Raw genomic sequence first — 21,058 nt, 5'->3', positions numbered from 1 at the left:
CGGAAGGATGATGATTGTGTTTGAGTCAATTTTCCCTCTAATTTTTCTTGTTGCTTTGTCACAATATTTGACATTGGACACTGAACATTATCTTTACCATGTGGTGATGGGAAACTGTTAAAAAATAGCTGGTTTCTCATATTTCCATCCAAATTTTCAAACATTTCATCAATGCACATGGTTCCTGACACAGAATCACACATCAGACCTACTGTGGTTGCTGAAAATCTTGATTCAGAATTGACTTCGCAGATCTTTATATCATCTTTGTCATCAACAGCTGAACATATTTTGGACTTGTTTTTCTGATATCCTGTTTCATTTTCAGATGGGCTATTATCAAAATCTTTTGCAGAATCCATGATCACATGATCAGATTTACCACATTTTCTTAAATCTAATGCTTCCTCATGCTCGTCTTGAGTAAAAACACCTCCATTGTGAACTGGAACTGTTTCAAGCCCAGAAAGTTCTGATGGTGAAAATAGGTACTGATAGTGAGTATCATCCATTTCATCCTCATTTTCAGTGACAGGAAAAAGTTCATCCACATTAAAACTTGCCATGGTTATATTAGAATTTTTGTCATAAAATTATCATATATATGACTGTGAAAAATTTGGGATTGTCTATAAGCCAATACATTACCAAACATGTCTACCACTCGGCTACAACAAGGAAGTGCCTGAAGGAAAATAATCTATCACTCAAACCATCTTGTGCTACCTGTGATGAATAGTATAAATGAATCATTCTACACTGATGTTGTTATTTTTGTAACAGTCTTAATTGTAAGAGATACCAACATATTTCTTTTTCAATTTTCTTTTGCCTGATTATTGTTCACAACTTTGAAGCAACTAGATAGTAAAAAATAAACAGTATTATTCTTTTTCACTTTGAAAGGAATATAGCATGTTGTTTCTATATAAATATAACAATGTTGATTATTAGCAATGATTCAAATACAACTTTGTCAGTTGTCAATTAGCAGTTTTCTGATTTGACCAATTTTAAGCATTGTTTTAGACAGGATTGTCTCCCTTCAATTAAATAAAGTAGGGATATAAGATCACATTTCAATATGCAACAAAATGTGGAACAACACCGTATGTTTGTTCTGTACATTTCTGTATCAAAAGTGAACAAGGACAAGAGACGGTTGTTAGAAAAAGTTTAAATGAAATCTGGTGTTATAGTTACCTGGTATCCTTATATATTATATTGTCGTAACAAAGTCATAAATAAAGACATCAAAACAATTCTGATAATTTTATTTCATCATAAAACTTGCTGCGAACATATCAACAATTATAAAGGAACATCAGGTTTGTAGGATTATTACCTCTGTTTTTTACTTTTCACCTTTTTAAAAGTACCTGATATTTTTCTTTTGCCCTTTCGGTTACTTTCCTTATCACTTAAAGTCATTTCCGTTTTTTGTGATATCTTTTTAGCCTTTTTCTTTGGTTGTTGGTCACTGTTCACTCTTGTCTCCCCAGGATGCTTCTTTTTCTTCTGAAAAGAAATTGAAGTAGAATTAGATTAAATTCTAGTATATCACCCATAATTAAAGATTTGCTATAAGCCCACCCTCTGACACAGACGAAAAGGTAACTTAACTATCATCGGATTTAACGCAGTGCTGTTTTTGTTGATCTCTTTGACCAATTGGACCAGGGTTGTTCAAGAAATAAGGATGAACCTACAGATTTTGTTTTGCTTTCTGATGAGTTTGATTAAGAATTTCAAGGCCTGTATTGATGTTTACAGATCAATCCCAATTTATGCCTAAAATGTTTTAACAATGCCTTTTTATGTTTGAAAAGTTTTAAAGTGCTTATGAACTGCTTTGACACACCCCAGGAGAAATATGATGACATAGCTTAAGCCAGGTTAATAGATCCTCTATCATAGCCCTCTGAGTGATTCACTTCCCTCTGGCATATTTGTTGTCACCACATTTATTGACTCGCTGTCCATTTCTATCATTTATATCGGTAGGTTAAGATTTCACTGAAAAAAAGAGATACAATAATTTGGCAGCAATGGTATCCTGGATCCTTTACTCAACAGTCGAGACTGGTTACAATGCATAAGTGTACCAATTAAAATATATTTCCAGCAGTTGACTACAAGGAAAGATCAGGAAACCGTCTTCTTTAATGGGTTGCACAAGGGATGGAACACTTGTTCTGGCATAAGAGGCAGCTGGTGATCTGGCTAAATTTACTGCATATATTTTCAAATAACTTTTTATAGTAGATGTACTTTTAAATTTAAATGATAATATTCAATGAGCAGTATAAAGGTTTATGTACATAAGAATCCTAAAGTATTTGCATGACAATATACAATATGCACTATCCCAATACCTGGCATATTTATTGTTTGTAAAATTGTTCAGTTTCAATTTATCTATTGACAGAAACAAATGACAATAGCATCAGGCATCTTAGTCCTCTCCTGATAGTGACAACAGATGGTACAGGAAAAGGAAAGTAAGAAAGAGACATATAATGTCATAAAGTTAAGGGGAAGTAACTCCTTCGTGTTTATAGATTAGGTCAATTACATAACAAGAGGCTTAGCAGCCTTGATGGTCACCTTGATAAGCAATATTGAATGTAATGTACCCTCCTGCCTCAAATTTGTATGACATGGTAAGAGTAAATTATAACCTACATGTGTTCACAAACATCATTTCTTTTAAGTGTTCACATTCTTTTGCAGTGCAAATGTAGGTTACAATAAATAAGTGAAATTCTGTATCTTTTCTTCAAATGCTGCATAAATGGCAGTTTTGTCTGAGTAATACTGGAAGATGGTGCCCGATTTGATGATGTTAATGTCTGGTGTAATTTATAGTTCAATCAACTACCAAGATGATGGGTAGGTGACTTGATATGCTGCTTGTAAATGTCTTTTTTATGGATGACAATGTATTGGGTGTATCGTTACCTCTCTATATTCTATGGTAAGTCAGAAACTAAATGTAAAAAATACAAGCTTTTTGTGAGATCAGTATGTGCTAAGCAATTGTGTTTCCATAAATTTAAGTACTGGTGACATGATCAAGCCTACCTTGGTCGTTTTGATAGATTCCTCTGTAATCTTCATTTGGACTTTCTTAGATTTTGGTTTCACAGGTATTAAATCCTCAGTGCTCTCACTACTACTGGAACAGTCATTGTTATTTTCATCATCCTTAACATCATCCTCATCATCACTTTCTGCTGGAATATCATTTTTGTAACTGTCATTGTCCACACCAGCATCACTGCTGTCTGTATCAGAATCATTCATTGGTTTCATTTCAATTGATCCTGAACTTTTGAGAGCACTTTTTCCATACTCCTCAAATTCCATTGTACCTGATTGGCTGAAACAAAGAAAGTGAAAATACACCGTTATGTAGTTATGAGATAACCTTGGCTACATGAACCTTATCTATGAGGTAAGCTCTATATTGGTAGTACATAGTTACAGGTCTACATACCTTGGTTTTGCCTCATCAGGGACAGTCCTCATACACTGCCAGGTATACTCTACAAAGCGTGACTGTTGTAGCAGACGATTCATCCTCTGGAAGTGTCGCTCTTAAATGACAAAAATATTCCAGTATCAAATTTGATCTACAAAACGGATCAGATTTTAACCATGAACATACAGAAGTTGTAAAATCTGGGTAATAATGTATTAAACAAAAGTTGATGGGCGCTCTTATTTATGCTAATATTTTGATATACATATGCTAATACTGCCTGTGTGGGGAAGAGGACCCTCCAGTGTTTATCCGACACTAGAATTCCCTGGGTAGGGAAGAGGACCTGCCAGTGTTTATCTGACACTAGAATTCCCTGGGTAGGGAAGAGGACCCTCCAGTGTTTATCCGACACTAGAATTCCCTGGGTAGGGAAGAGGACCCTCCAGTGTTTATCCGACACTAGAATTCCCTGGGTAGGGAAGAGGACCCTCCAGTGTTTATCCGACACTAGAATTCCCTGGGTAGGGAAGAGGACCCTCCAGTGTTTATCCGAAACTAGAATTCCCTGGGTAGGGAAGAGGACCTGCCAGTGTTTATCTGACACTAGAATTCCCTGAGTAGGGAAGAGGACCCTCCAGTGTTTATCCGACACTAGAATTCCCTGGGTAGGGAAGAGGACCTGCCAGTGTTTATCCGACACTAGAATTCCCTGAGTAGGGAAGAGGACCTGCCAGTGTTTATCTGACACTAGAATTCCCTGAGTAGGGAAGAGGACCTGCCAGTGTTTATCTGACACTAGAATTCCCTGAGTAGGGAAGAGGACCCTCCAGTGTTTATCTGACACTAGAATTCCCTGGGTAGGGAAGAGGACCCTCCAGTGTTAATCTGACACTAGAATTACCTGTGTAGGGAAGAAGACCTTCCAGTGTTGATATGATGTTTGGAAATTCAGCTAATTCCTCCTGAGAGTAGATCTCCAGTACAGAAGACACGACCAGCTGTGCCTCATGGCAATGGCGACTGTTGGTGTTCCACTGGACAGCAAATCTCAGCACAGAATCTGTAAAATCACAAACATCATCTAAATCTTTTTCTAAATGATGACCCTCTTGCAATAATGTTTCAAACCAAATTTGGTTGAAATCTACCCAGGTATAAAGAAGTAGTGTTTTGAATCAAAATATTGTCTAACTTTCCGTTTTCAGGCCCAGCCCCCAAGTCTCTAGGGGTCAAAATCAACTTTCTGAATTTAAGAAATGATTTCCGACTCTCAATGATGATTCTGACCTAATTGGGCTGGATTCTACAAGGCATTATGAAGGAGTTCATTTTGAAGCAAAATATTGTCAAATTTCCTCTTTTGGGGCCCCCCACCCCCAAGTCCCTTGGCATGGAATAAATTTTCTAAATCTAAGAAATATTTGCCAACCCCTTTTGATATTAGGCAAAATTTGAATAAAATCTGTTCAAGCATTGAGGAAGAGTAGCGTTTTGAAGCAAAGGATTGTCTAACTACTCATCCTCAGGTCCTTAGTGGTCAAATCAACTTTCTGGACAAATGAAATGATTCCCCACCACCAATGATGTTTCAGATCAAATTTGGTTGAAATTCCCCAAGGTGTTGAGCAGCATTAGTTCTCTGTTGCTTTTATCTGGTGGGCTAATAAATAAACAAGCTACACAGCTTGTTAATATGTTGTATAAAGAGGTCATCTCAAGTTTTACAAGAAGTCTTGAGTATAGACTATAAGATATTGACTAGGACGAGATAACCCTATTAAAACTACATGTATTGTACTACAATAACCAGTATAAACAAGGTCCTATATTAGTACCTATTTGGTCCATTCTTAGCTTTTCCAGAGTGGTCTTGAGATCTTCCTCTCCTTTGTTTTCCATCAGGATTTCTACAAAACATGACAAGAATATTGAAAAGTTGGTTTTATTCATAGTGATTGAAAATCTCAATCAAATTTCTGTCATACCTGAATACATTAACATCAGTTTAAAGACATGCATGGAATCTAATACTCATGGTCTAGCCTGAACTGGGACAAAACATTAGCCCCACTAAAAGAAAACAACTGTAGAGAATTCACAATAATATGGGTTTTTTTTATCGTCTACTAAATCAGTACATGTGCAAGACTTTAACACTTAAATGGAATGAGAAAATGTATCATCAAGATAATTGATTAGGCCACAGTCACATGATTTCTGACAATTTACTTTACGCACCTTTCATAATTTTAAGAACTCGAAATGGCTGTTCCAATCTGATTGCCAACACGATGGCTTTTAGGAATTTTTTCTGCTGAATTAAGTTGGAGAGAGTTTGCTCCCTGAAAGAGGAATATAAATCAAAATAACCTGTAGAGGTACAAAAGCTCAAACATTTCATTGTCATGCCAAAGCCTGACTAAAGTTTCCTTTAATAAATGTGTAGTATCTATCAATTTATCATGAAGAGTACCAAACACATTCATATTTCTAGGTACTGCGAAGCTGGTAATTTTCACGGGACAAAATTTTCCGATTTACATTTAAAATCAACTAAGTTTATTTCAACAAATTAAAATTTCAAAATCTGGATGTAAAAGGACATGTGATACATTCATGTCTCATTATTTCCTGAATTATATTTTCTTGATCATGTCAATGTAATGTGAAAAAATCATCCCGTGAAAATAACTAGCAATACAGTATTGTTTGAGTGTAAATCATTTTCACGCCTTTTCTGTAAATTTGAAACTAGACAACAACTGGAAAATGAAACATTTACAGTCATGAAATCTCATTTGTTGCACCTGTAGTTTTTAACCCCTATTAAGATGATGGTCTCTGTGTATACTTACTGTAATATGAACTGCTCCTGTTTAGCACGCTCCCCATCCTTCTCCTCCTGTGTGACATCCTGGGGAGGAATAACACAAAATTACAAACCAGGCATTTGTTTTCCTAATGTAACTGTTTTACACACACACCTAAAACAATTTTCCCATATTTGTAAATCAATACCCCTAACAATATGTAAAGCTTTTACTTCGCCTTTCTGTCTCACTTTATCACTGTTTACTAATATCAAGCCCTCTGACATAAGGTTGGATTTTGGTGTGCTGAACTTTATTTTCTGTTTATAGACAACTTTTTACAAAATATTTTTCTCTGCTTTCAGTTTGCAAAGTGTTTTTCATTTTTTTTTACTTTGTTTACTTAAAAAGTTTATATATCATTCTTCTTCCCAACTAATTGTTGACTTGCTGTCCATCTAATGACAGCCTGTCTCTCCTGTAGTGTTAATCTACCTTCCATGTAACAACAGTAGAGTTTGTTCCCCTGTGATGTTTAGATAACTTCCATATAATGACAAAAGAGTCTTTTCCTTTGTGATGTAGACCTACATTCCATATAATGACAAAAGAGTCTTTCACCCTGGAATGTTGACCTACCTTCCATATAATGACAAAAGAGTCTTTTCCTCTGTGATGTTGACCTACCTTCCATATAATGACAAAAGAGTCTTTTCCTTTGTGATGTTGACCTACCTTCCATATAATGACAAAAGAGTCTTTTCCTTTGTGATGTTGACCTATCTTCCATATAATGACAAAAGAGACTTTCACCCTGGAATGTTGACCTACCTTCCATATAATGACAAAAGAGTCTTTTCCTCTGTGATGTTGACCTACCTTCCATATAATGACAAAAGAGACTTTCCCCCTGGAATGTTGACCTACCTTCCATATAATGACAAAAGAGTCTTTTCCTCTGTGATGTTGACCTACCTTCCATATAATGACAGCAGAGTCTGCACCTCCTGTGATGATTTGGTTTTCTTTTTTGTTACTACAAAGTGCCCAGATTTTATCCTCATGTTGGTCAAATGTCTTCACACATTCGTTGTTTTTAATTGTCCAGAGTTTTAGCAGACCATCAGATCCACTGTAAAAACAAAATATTATTTTATACCTCTTCAAATTTTTTAAATAAAAGCAATTCACAATACAACACCGGGATTTCAAGATAACCATTGTGTGTATGAACCTGACTGCTAATAATGCTTGTCTGGTGATAGTGTACATCAGTGTACATCTTGTCTGTTTACCAAAACCTCACATGATGCAGCTATTTGCTACAATAGGAATCTTATTATTACTGGCATTAATGTAATGAAAATGTGGCTATGTAGGGTCTGACCAACAGATAAGTTACCAGAAATGAGACAACCCACAGAGTCACTGGTCCCAAATTTGATGCTACGTTTTGAGAAATATTCATAATCCAACAATATCTTTCAGTGTAATTTATCAAATGATTGGATTGTTTATCATGTAAAAGTAGACATTATACAATTATAAAATTAAGTAACAAAAGTGTACTCATCTTACCAGGACATTAGCTGCATCCCTCTGTTCAGAAACATCACCCTCAATACAGAGCTGTCGTGTCCTTCAAATGTCTGCAAATTTAAACCGCTATATGCAATACAAAATTTTCTTTAGTAATTTTAAGAAACACGAATAGCTTCATGTTGTAGAGTGCAACTTCCCAGACTGATCCCTATCAAAACCGATTCCCTCTTAACACCGAACAAAATGGCCATGTACAGAATGATGTCCCCTTTATTATAGTAATAAAAAGCATCTATATATATAGATAGGTAAAATTTTTGGACAAGCCGGCCATCTGATCGAGGCTACATCAGACGTAACGTTACTTCGCCAGGCAATGATTTCTTTTTGTATACAAGTATCAGCTTTTTTTCTATATTCATTAAGACATTTGAAGTGTAAATGTAGAAAGCGAACAGATATGTTAATGATATGTACAGAATGGATTCTGTTTAGATATATATTATAATATCCGAGTACAGACCTGTCAACTTGCTTCACTTCTACAAACCAAACCCTCCCTAAAGCAGCCAAATATTCATGTCCCATGTATGGCTGGCTTGGAGAAGTTACACTGTGATTCATTTCCGATCTAATTTTGAATTGAGTTGTAAAATTCAGAGGAAGGATAAAATAATTTGCTACTGAAGAATCGCTGATAATCAGTGACAGCTTCTCGTTCTTACATAATGCTATTTTCAGTGTTGTCTTTTCTCACCCAAATTTGAACAGAAATAAACAGAAAAAGTTTTTTCTAATTTTTGCTAATGGAATTTGTTTCACCAGATTTTCATCTCCCAAAAAAACCAAGTTTCATATAGCCTTTCTCTTAACAATGATGTTTTATAGACCATACAAACATACCTTCACACAGGAGAAATCAGACAATGACCAAATCCTGATAGTGCCATCTGCTGATGATGTTGCTAAGCACTGCAAACACAAAATGTCATATTCACATTTAACCTCTCACAATACCACATGAAACTGTTTCTGATATGATATACATATCACAAACAGGAATCCAGAAAAGATCTACACATATAATCAGTGTTAACAGAAACTTCAAGAATGAACTGAATGACTGCAAACGTACATAATTTAGTGGTAATTTGGTTATATATGATTGCACTAATTGCATGTTCTATATTCTGCTGATTGTGGATGCACAAATTTACCATTGTGCTAATTTTTCAAAAAGTGATAATGTGGTAAAATTTCACTGTGCCAATTTAAGTAGGTTTACAGTATACAGAATTTTCAGTAAAATTTCCTTAGACTAGTGACAGTTGTTACTTACCTGATCGATGGGAGAGAACTCTAGACACCAAATTCCTCGTTTGTGTCCTCTCATAACACCTAGGAGAGACAAATTATCTGTGTTCCAAATCTGAAAATAAAACAGTAAGATAATGATTTGTCAGTGACATCATTTCTAATTATTTCTCTATCATTTTTCTCTGAAACTAAAAAATGTCTTTAAGACCTAAATGTTCTCATCACCAAGGCCTTGACCTTGGACCCCTGAACCACAATAATATTTAAAGTACACTCATAGTTGATTATTGCATAAAGATTGACCAAATTCCATGAAAGAATGAAGTTGCTTAATGTTTAAATTGAATCAGTATAAATAGCAAGGGTGTTCTTGGCCTTGACCCCCTGAAACACAACGATGTCCAAAGTACACTCATAACTGATCATTGGATAAAGTTTGACTAAAACCTGTGAAAGAATTCAAAGAATGACATTGCTAGATGCTTACATTGAATTGGGATTAAATAGGACAAGATAAAATGCAAATGATATGATGCTAAAGGACAGTAAGAGCACCATTTTATTGATGGCGGGGGCGGGGGTGGGGAATAAAAAAAGCAGAATGTAAATTCTCTACCTTGACTGTTTTGTCTTGAGACCCTGATGCGATGAACTTGTCATTGGGTGCCATGGCAATTGAGTTGATGTCCTTGTCATGTGCTTTCTCTGTGATTTTGGAGTGAAGATTAACTACAGTTTGTATGTCTAGTTTGTCCGGAATGTCCCACACCTTTAACGTGCTGTCCTGTCCACCACTTACAATCGTTCTAGCATTTAACCTAAAACATAATACACAAATATACAGACAAATACCTTGATTCTGATAATCAAATCACAGAAGTTTAGTCTTAACGCCTAACATTATCAAGAAATTTTGTAATTTCTATAATTTCTCTACTATGGTAATATCACTCAATCAGATTCTATTAAAATCTCTAATTGAATTAATTCAGTTTCCTTGCCATCTTGTTACTTTATACTGCTCCTCGGTTTCAGAGTAAAGGAAAACCCAGATTTTTTTTCATTTCTTTCACTCAACGAACCCCAGGAGATTGCTTCCGAGACATGACAACATCAGTGTCTAGATTAAAAATACTTTTCAGTGTTCATATTAACAGCCATAAACTATTGATGTCTCGATTAGAATGATCAGTTTATAAGTAATTTACACCTTTAAACATTGACTTCACATTGATATAATTAGTCGGAAAGGAATCTATCTACCCTGAAAACATCTCTAGGAACGGTAGTCAGAAATTTTGATACTATGATGTGACCTAAGGATTTGTAACCCACCTGATAAATTGTCTGTAAAAGACATAAAATCTAAAACCATTGTAACTGTAGGATCTTACAATATACTTCATATGTAACTGTTGGATCTTACAATATACTTTATATATCTTAAATGCGTGTGATTTATGGACAAAATTTCACTTATTTTATTGCAAGAAAAATACCCTGGTGTCTGCCTCCCAACTAATCAATAACTGAAATCAATTTTAAGAGATGAATATGACATTCAAATAAAGCATTATAGTTCAAAACACTTCAATGACAAGATAAGGGAAATTCCAATTTCTACAGAAAACCTGCACTTCATACCAAATTTGTGATCCAATCATTGATCTGGCAATTAGCCAATGCTTGTGAATAAGCCTATCTATGCATTTTGCTGACCAACAAAAAATCATCAACAAAATAATGCTGTTTCAATGTCTTGTAATAAATTCAGTTAAAAAACAATATAAATCTATCAGAAAGGAAATGTGACCTTTTTGCTTAGTTCAGAAAATAACTTTGAACAAGTATAAACAAAATATGCTGTAAACAATAAAAATGAAAAATTTCTGAATATCAGTACTCTTTTGTGGTAATTTACCATGAGAATGCCATTGTGTTGACAGCATGAGTGTGACCTTGACCTACAGCAACACACTTGACCCTGCCTGTGACTGCATCCATCTTCCATAGTCGTATGCTGTTGTCCTGTAACCAAAGATTGCTATAAATTATCTAGCTCTTTTTGAGGTTTTCACAGCCTTAATATAAACACAGTGTCTACAACTTAAAGCTAAAACTGTGAATGACTAAAAATGTGGTCAAATATAAAACATAGTTTCAATATATGTATCATCAAATTGTTATCTTGAATATTAAAGCCAAGTTCAACTCCCTGCATTTCTCTGATGTTTGTCTATATTTGTCTGAACTTTAAAGATATTGATTAAAACATGATCAATTCTTTGCATGTATGAAGAGTATCACTGATCCAAATTAAGTACCTAATGTGATCCTTATGAGTACTGACCTTTGATGATGAAGCGATGAGGTTTTCTTTGTGGTGGATACACACACTAAGTACAATATCAGAGTGACCCTGAAGGATTTGACAGTTCCAGGTCTCCAGTTCAAACACCTTGAGGTGCTGGCTATTAGTAGCCATCACTAAGTGACTGTCTTGCTCGCCCATTAACTGTAGGTCCAATACCTCATCTATGTAGCCACAGAACTGGAGTAAAGGACAAAGTTAATCAGCATTGTAGACTACATTACAAGGTATTAATCTCATTTTGATAAAACATTTTCCAAAGTATTGATTATATGTAAAATATAAACAAAACATTATCATGAAAAAACAAACAAACGGATTCTGTCTCACACTAATCAAGTATCACCATTTGGTATTGCAATAAAATACAAATTAGTTTAATAATGCAATGTATTTAGATTAGGTAATTAAAATCATAAAGACTTAATGAAGGAGTCAAACAAAAATTGTTTTAGAACAAATGAATCTCATAATGATAGTCTAGCCTATTTTCTCTTTAAAGTTAGATAGAAGTTTGGGGAAACATCTCATATATGTTGAATATTGCAAAAGAATTAATTCATAAACAAGAGAAAAGAAGTAAAAGATCAAGCATGAAGAAGAAACACATTACTGGCGTTTGGAAAAAGTAAATATTCATGAACTGACATAAACAAAGCAGAGAAAAGGGATATGATACAATGGTACTGCATGCTGTTTGAATGTTTGACGCCTGATAATATCAGATTTTTGTGATACCTGTTTATGCAGCTCTAGTGTCTCGATATCCATCAGAGAGATATTGTGATCAAATGTCACAACAGCCACCTGCTGTCGGGCCGGGCAGTAAGATGCCTGTATTATAGTCTGTTCCTGTGCTGTGTTTAAATTCTTTATAACCTTCAATTTGGTCTTCTCCACATTCCATACTTTGAGTACACCTGGAGACATCAAATGTAAGTCATCAAATTTTACACAAGCATATCTCCTATTCCTTCAACAAATATCATCATAATCAGTATTAGTTAAAAAATATTTTGTTTGTTTGCTTATTTAGAAGCAGGGTCTCCTTGTAGTCGTTGGACACTTCCTCAATGAACATCTTGCTGGAGGCCTGCCACATTCTATCTAAATAAATGAGATAAAGCATTCTGACCAAGGATGTACAGGAGAGTTTGTGACCTCAGACAATTTTACAACCTATGAAAAGTTTTCAGAACTCAAGATTTGAAACCAATAGATCTATTGAACACTCCTTGTCTATCTATTGCATTAAAACTTGCATAGATACTTTCTTAAAATATTGAGAGGTATACCCAATAGATTTGTATAATTGAGATGAATGCCTCTAATAAGTATTTCCCATTCATTAAATAATCATTACTTGATAGCTGATAATTTGAAAAATTCGAAAAAAAAGATCTGTTTGTTTGCTGGATTTCTCATCCTAGGATCATTTTGAGGTAGAATCTCCTTGTAGTAGCTGGTGGCTACCTCAATGAACAACATAGGGGAGACCTGTCAACAGCTAGAATCATTTTGAGACTGGTCTGTCCCAATATGATTGTGTCCTTGGGCTCGACCCAGTTGCTCTGGAACCCTTTCACATGCTATCCAGAGTAAATGGTCGAAGCCCAAGGACACAATCATATCAGCACAGACCTGCCTGTTTCTCACCTTCCTGATTAACATATTTAACCATGCATAAAGAGCATCAAACTACACACCTCAAATCTTCATTTGAGGTTGTTCATGCTAATTGTCTCAATTCTGAGTTATTGTTGCCAGTGGATGTAGAAATGATTAACAATAATAATTTTACCTTTACTGCCTGCAGTAATTATGTGTGGGGTATCTTCTTTAATGTTAAGTTCTGGATAACACTTTCCAGCAGGTACAAGCACAATTGACTCTAAACTCTGCGAGCAATAGAAAAACAATTGGATAAAATGACAAGATTTTTCAGTAAAAATATGATGAATACAAAAAGTTTAAAGAAGTAAAATTTGAAATTCATAGTAAAATCCTGACCTTTTGACTGAGTGAAGACTAGAACAATATGTACTTGATCTAGAATTTAAAAAAGTATCAAAAAGGTTACCTCCAATACAGGAAATGTTTTGGTCACTTTCAGCTGATCAACATCCCACACTGCCACAGTGCTATCTCTTCCTGCACTGAAAAGGCAATAAATAATTGCTGCTTTAAATACATGTGTAGTTTAAATTGTTTTTTTTTTCATTTACTGTCTAATCTTTTCAAAGAACTGATCATAAGGTGGGCCCACTCTGACAAAGATACAGACATCTGGCTATGTCACTAAAACATAATTTACATGTGACTAACATGACTTACCTGTACAAGGTAGATCTGTCCTCAGAGAAACACAGACATGTGACAAATATGACTTACCTGTACAAGGTAGATCAGTCCTCAGAGAAACACAGACATGTGACTAACATGACTTACCTGTACAAGGTAGATCTGTCCTCAGAGAAACACAGACATGTGACTAACATGACTTACCTGTACAAGGTAGATCAGTCCTCAGAGAAACACAGACATGTGACTAACATGACTTACCTGTACAAGGTAGATCAGTCCTCAGAGAAACACAGACATGTGACAAACATGACTTACCTGTACAAGGTAGATCTGTCCTCAGAGAAACACAGACATGTTACTAACATGACTTACCTGTACAAGGTAGATCAGTCCTCAGAGAAACACAGACATGTGACTAACATGACTTACCTGTACAAGGTAGATCAGTCCTCAGAGAAACACAGACATGTGACTAACATGACTTACCTGTATGACTAACATGACTTACCTGTACAAGGTAGATCTGTCCTCAGAGAAACACAGACATGTGACTAACATGACTTACCTGTACAAGGTAGATCTGTCCTCAGAGAAACACAGACATGTGACATGGTAGATCAGTCCTCAGAGAAACACAGACATGTTACACATGACATGTACAAGGTAGATCTCCTCAGAGAAACACAGACATGTGACACCTGTACAAGGTAGATCTGTCCTCAGAGAAACACAGACATGTGACTAACATGACTTACCTGTACAAGGTAGATCAGTCCTCAGAGAAACACAGACATGTGACTAACATGACTTACCTGTACAAGGTAGATCTGTCCTCAGAGAAACACAGACATGTGACATGGTAGATCAGTCCTCAGAGAAACACAGACATGTGACTAACATGACTTACCTGTACAAGGTAGATCAGTCCTCAGAGAAACACAGACATGTGACTAACATGACTTACCTGTACAAGGTAGATCAGTCCTCAGAGAAACACAGACATGTTACTAACATGACTTACCTGTACAAGGTAGATCAGTCCTCAGAGAAACACAGACATGTTACTAACATGACTTACCTGTACAAGGTAGATCTGTCCTCAGAGAAACACAGACATGTGACTAACATGACTTACCTGTACAAGGTAGATCTGTCCTCAGAGAAACACAGACATGTGACTAACATGACTTACCTGTACAAGGTAGATCAGTCCTCAGAGAAACACAGACATGTGACATGGTAGATCAGTCCTCAGAGAAACACAGACATGTGACTAACATGACTTACCTGTACAAGGTAGATCTGTCCTCAGAGAAACACAGACATGTTACTAACATGACTTACCTATACAAGGTAGATCCATCCTCAGAGAAACACAGACATGTGACTACACTAACATGTGCCTCTACAGCAGCAATGCACTGACTGCTTCTCAAGTCCCATACACGCACAATGTAGTCGTCTGAGAGAAACACAAGTGTGCAGTTTTTACCTGTACAAGGTAGAAATTCAACAACCTCGAGAGAAACACAGACATGTGAGAGAAACACAGACATTGAAACAGGTTTTACATTCGTACATATTATTGTAAATATCATAAAGAATGAATATTAGGACTTACAATGTGATTACCCCTTGATGTCCTCGACAATTATTATCATATTTGACAACCCTTGATGTCCCCTGTGCTTAATATCATATAATTTCATCCCTTGACGGCCATTGAGGTTATTACTTATATATCACTCCTTGATGTACCCTGAAATTATCATTTAATTTCTTACCCGTCCATATCACCCCTTGATGCCCCCCTGAGATTAACATCATACAGTTTTTTCACCCCTTGATGTCCCTGAGATTATTATTATATATCCTCCCTTGATGTTCCCTGACATTAACATCATATGATTTCTCCCTTCGATGTCCCCTAATATTATTATAATATGACATTAACCCCTAATGATTATTACTATAGGAGATAACTCTCTTATAGAACAGATGTGATCTGTCATAACCTTTTGGTGGCCCCTAATATGTATAACATACCTGACTACTCCCTGATGACCCTTGAGGTTGTGTGTACAGTATTGTTTTTCTATGTCCCACATTTTTATAGTAGAATCAGCACTTCCTGATGCAAGCAGAGTGGAAGATTTATCAAAAGCCATGACTGATACTGGAGATGTATGGATAGCCTGCAGATACAAACACAAAGCCAATGTATTTTGTTTGCTTGTTCAAAAGAAAGCAAAGAAATACCAAGTTCAATTTTAGATAGGTTGAATTAGCTTATTAGCTTAAATCTTAATTATATGCAACAGAATTCTTCATTTTAAGTTTCACTCTATTTTTTTCACATTGTAACAAGGTAAAAAAGCCATTTTATTATTCAAAAATACTATCTAACTATAAAACAAAAAACTATTTTTTTTCTCATTACCAAGAAACTTTATTTTATTTTCAATAGCTAACACTATAAGATAAAGTTAAATATTTCCAATGCAAAAGAGGTAAAACTTTGAAAAATAAAATCATACTTAATAAAGAAACCAAACTGAAATTATAGAAATGTTCAGTACATACTTTCCATGTTCTCAATAGATTGCCTTCCTTCCAATTCCATTGTCTAAACAGAAGATTTTGAGTAGCAAGCACCAAATTCTGCAGAAAGAAGAAATAGTTTTGTGCATTTAAAGGCTATCAGCAGCATTTATTCCATCATTCTTGTGCTCCATTTCCATTTCCCTTTTCCGTCCCATATGGAAAAGATACATGTGTAATATTGTTGAATATTAAATAAGAATATTGTTTAAACTCACCAACTCTCCTGTGAATTTTTCAATTTATCTTTCCTTACAAAAGTTGATTGTTTCAAAATTTGGAAAACCTTATATTGTCTATACTGTACATTGGATTACACTATTGGTATGTAAACTATATAGGTGGAATGGGACATCAAACATCCATGAAAATTGTGCGTAAAGTTCTGTGATGTCCAGTTGATGGATTTCACATAGAATACAAGAGTCCCACCATGAAATAGAAATATTAAATGCTGAAGATGACCATGGGTCAATCAGTTTTAATATACTTGAAGTAACCAATACACTCATATCTCACCACACATTTTCTGTATATGAGCGAGCTCTGACCACGTCCACTGTAAGCTGGATGTAAGCATATAGAATGCTACAAAACTTAACAGGAATACTTTAAAGAATACTACACAAGGAACCAAGCCAATTTAGTGGAGTGGAGTCAGCAGAAAACAGACCAACTAACTGAACTCTTATCAATTTAATAACTTTCAACATACATAGAACTGGTTGTGAGATATGAATATAATAGTTTCTACAGGTATTTCAACTTTGATTTGGCTTTTGACTGTGCAATGATGTATGTTAGAAATACCATCTAATATACAGAACATTCAATTTCAATTAATTTTGCTGCAACCCATTTATTTATTATTGACATCATTTGATCGTGTACTTTGTATCACGTCATATACTTCAGTTATTTGGTTTCTGTTGCTAAGTTTGGCACTACAGCTTGTACATTACACCTGAATGTTTATATTTCAAATTTGTTCTGATGACAACATGCCAAAGTGTTGAATCTAATCAACATCCTTGATTAAAGCCAATCAACTCAGCCAGACTTTGTCATGGTAATCTTTACCAATTGGTAGATAAGTGTAGAAGGACTGTCCAACATACTTCACAAATAAATTTCTTGCTACAGAAAGTAAAAATGAATTTAATCAATAATGTTAAACAAATAACATATCAGGAGAAGATAAGGGAAATTTTCTTTGTACCATAAACTTAAATGAATATAATATCATTTCAAAAGTGCATATATATATATTTAATGGAATAGAAGTTTTGCACTCCTTAATGTTTTTTCATTTAAACCTGAAATATTGTACAGTAAAAAAATGGACAGGATTAAGTCCAATGGTTATTGAAAGAAAATTAAAAGGATTTATAGCGGGTGTTTTACTCATGAGTCAGTGAGTAAAACACACATTTCACTGGTATTTCACATGTGTATTAAGAGGAAAAACACACACACATTTCACAGATGTTTCACACATGTATCAGAGTAAACACACACACATTTCACAGGTATTTCACAAATGTATCAGAGTAAACACACACACATTTCACAGGTGTTTCACACATGTATCAGAGTAAAACACACCCATTTTATTAATGTTCTTTTGTAAACAACTATATACAGGCAGGGTTTACAATACAGATAAGTAGAAAGTCACATACACACATTTACATATATACTTTAACCACACTGTGTTGTGACACTGAAACACATACCTGGTCATCTGGTGTCACACAAAATCCACATATATCTTCTTCCTCTTTCTGCAATATATAAAAACTAGTGATAAGCATGACACCTACAATTTATTTTTTCATTCTTCAATCAAATACTACCACAGTTGTAAGTTTTTTTACATATGCATTTTGAACTTAAAGTAAATGATATAATCAGGTAATTTAAAGTAAATGACATTAACTGGTAATGACACTGATATGTTCTTACCTCCCCAATGGAGTATTTAGTCTGTCCTGAAGAAATCTCTATCACCTGTACCTTGTTACCACAGCCACAGAACATGAACTCTCCATCACTAGATATCTGGATAAGGAAAAAAGGGATTGCTTGATCATAATCAGAAGCACATTTCCCCATAAATTATGCTGAATTGTGTGAATGGGAAAATGACTAAAGACATGTGATTTACATTTAGGTAGCATAACTGCACAAAGATGCATGACTATTTTGGTTATGTATGACTGTAGTGGTTGTTGTGATGCATTCATGACACAGTAAGTGATCAAGACACATTATATCACATGCATGTTTTTCTGATGATTAGCTAAATTAGATAAGGTAATCAGAAATATGTGATTTAAGTCAGGTTATTGCGTATGGTATCTGAAGTAGTTTTAAATGAGCATAAAGAAAACAATAAACAAGAGGTCCTATTCCTGTGTTCATGTTTTGATTAAAGATATATTGATACTAAATTACCCATTCCATATAAACATGTAGATACTGTACCTGTATTTTCCCTCCAGTGTAAAATGCTTCATATTTGCGTAGCACATCAAAGCTAAAATCATAAAAAACATTCATGTTATTTTGGAGAAATTCTCACCTAATGTGTGCCTTCTAAATTTGATATCAAATCAGTACAACTTTAATAACAATTTATCAAGGATGTTTAAAAAATAAATCTTAAATGAATGCATGCACAGTAAGTGAAATGCGGACTGAAAAACTGAAAACTTCCTATCCACAATTCCTTTTTGTACTGTGTTTTCTAAATCCAAATCTATCTAAACTTAAGATACATTTGTGAACAGGAACTTAAAAAGTCTTATACTATATGACAAAGCTCTTTTTAAAAATCAACATTAGAAAATGGCAAATCTTTTTTTATTTGATTTGGAACACCAGGATGTTAGTTACAAAATACTTTGAAAACAAATATTTTCTAAATTATGGTTTCTGACTTCTACACAAAGGTGTCTCTTTGGAAAGGCATTAATATTACCTATTGACTTCTTCTCATTACAAATATACCCAGCCAATAAAAGCACATGTTTTATATATGTATGAATGCATTTTCAGTATCATTGAATTATTGAATAAAACTCAAAAACTAAACATGTCCTAGTTTAGATCATGAAGATGATTGGTTTGGAGTTGCAACTTACTAGACATCAGCTGATCAGTGATAATGACGCTATATACGCACTATATCGCCGGTCATTCAATAGTTGTCCTGCTAATAAAATCGTTCTTTTCATATTCGTCATCCTTGATTTACAGATTTGTACATGTTTGTCAAGAAGAAGTAGAATAAAATACTAATTAAAAAATCCCCTCCTAGTTTCTTTCAGTTCTTTGGCTTGGGATTTGATAGGTACCCCCACTGAATTCCAACATCACACTAAAACTACAGTTGTAAAATTTGAACAGTATACCTAAATATATAAATATCTGATACTATCTAATATTATGCGTGTACAATATTAGTGAAATATTAATTAAAATAGTACGTATGCATGTATAAGAAATCGTATTTTTTTAATCAGCGAGCTCAACTACTGCGTGTATGTGTCTGATACGTAATCTCGCATATGACTTGATAGATGAATGTCTACTTCATAACATACAGATGACACAAACAGAGATAATGCCATTCTGATTTCTAACTTCCAACTTACTTTGATTTCAGATTTGCCATTGCTGAAAAGAGCAGTCAACTTAGGTGCTTTTCATTTCTTGGTCACTTCGGCAGTTTTAACAACACGTGCCGGAAGTAAACGTTGGGTAGGGGAGATAACTACGGAATAAATTATGTAGGATGTAATGCGTGAATGTTGTGTATACTTTTCTATTCAGTATAAAACATCTATATCTAAGTCCGTGATATAAGATATCAGTCTGATTTAGTATAACATTTATCATGACGATATATATAAAATATCAAATAAAAGGAGATGTAAGATATCATATACATTATGTACAAAAGATGGATTAAACAGACAACATAATTATGATTGGTAAGTTATTTCCTAGTGGGCTACAGGCTTACAGTATAATATGAAATAGACACTGCCTAAAAGGGAACGCATGTTGGTCAACTAGATGCACAGTTTGAACAGCCAGATCCATGTCTGTACTGAAGCAGGTTTTAAAATTTATTTGATATTTCGTTAGATTTTAACAGAACATCGGAACATACACGTGTAACGATGCATCATCATCATCATCATCATCATCATCATCATCATCATCATCATCATCATCATCAACGTCGTCGTCATCATCTTCTTCTAGAGAACAATGCAAAGCAAAAGATACTACTAGCTTAATAAGTGTAAAAAAGTTTTGAGAAATTATCTTGAATGGTTTCAGAGCATTGGCCCAGAAATTGATAAAAAAAAAAAGGCTTCAAAATAAATGTACAAGAGTTTCCCATTCAGAGTTACAGATATTGCAGAAAGGACTATCTATCGTCTTTGCTTTAAAAAAGAAAGGAGTTTGCAGTCAAAATATGGATTAAAAACAATATAGTTTTAGTCGGACTTGTAACGGCGGTGGTTATATGTTTAACAAGCTTGCATTATCAACATCAAAATTTGTTGAGATGAATCACCACACACACCCTAAAGCGCTCGCTATAATTTG

At 34.7% G+C, this 21,058-nt stretch overlaps 1 protein-coding gene across 1 annotated transcript; it reads right to left on the bottom strand.

Annotated features, from left to right (window-relative positions):
- Positions 1-1,298: 1,298 nt before the first annotated feature.
- Positions 1,299-18,994, bottom strand: LOC132551346 (transducin beta-like protein 3). The gene is made up of 23 exons (XM_060215482.1): positions 18,920-18,994; positions 18,398-18,493; positions 18,169-18,216; positions 16,415-16,492; positions 15,874-16,026; positions 15,176-15,348; positions 13,608-13,683; positions 13,329-13,425; positions 12,266-12,447; positions 11,507-11,707; positions 11,078-11,184; positions 9,773-9,974; positions 9,179-9,268; positions 8,743-8,811; positions 7,876-7,946; positions 7,273-7,429; positions 6,343-6,401; positions 5,726-5,829; positions 5,323-5,394; positions 4,389-4,547; positions 3,500-3,599; positions 3,085-3,382; positions 1,299-1,518 (listed from the first exon to the last, which is right to left on the bottom strand). The coding sequence occupies exons 1-23, from the start codon at positions 18,992-18,994 to the stop codon at positions 1,342-1,344; spliced, it is 2,844 nt and encodes a 947-aa protein (XP_060071465.1). The 3' UTR covers positions 1,299-1,341.
- Positions 18,995-21,058: the final 2,064 nt, after the last annotated feature.

The sequence above is a fragment of the Ylistrum balloti genome, unplaced genomic scaffold (assembly GCF_031769215.1).
Source record: "Ylistrum balloti isolate Yb309-2 unplaced genomic scaffold, AGI_CSIRO_Ybal_v1 Utg370196, whole genome shotgun sequence".
Classification (NCBI taxonomy): Eukaryota; Metazoa; Mollusca; class Bivalvia; order Pectinida; family Pectinidae; genus Ylistrum; species Ylistrum balloti.
This window is presented reverse-complemented; position numbering and strand designations above follow the sequence as displayed.

Bases quoted from the DNA above. Each gene is read 5' to 3' on its own strand.
- LOC132551346 (XM_060215482.1), bottom strand. From the start codon at position 18,994: ATGAATGTTTTTTATGATTTTAGCTTTGATGTGCTACGCAAATATGAA. The intron at 5,395-5,725 runs GTGCGTAAAGTA...CATGTTTTGTAG, and splicing joins AGTTCTTAAAATTATGAAAG to AAATCCTGATGGAAAACAAA. The intron at 3,383-3,499 runs GTATGTAGACCT...TCTTTGTTTCAG, and splicing joins CCTGATGAGGCAAAACCAAG to CCAATCAGGTACAATGGAAT.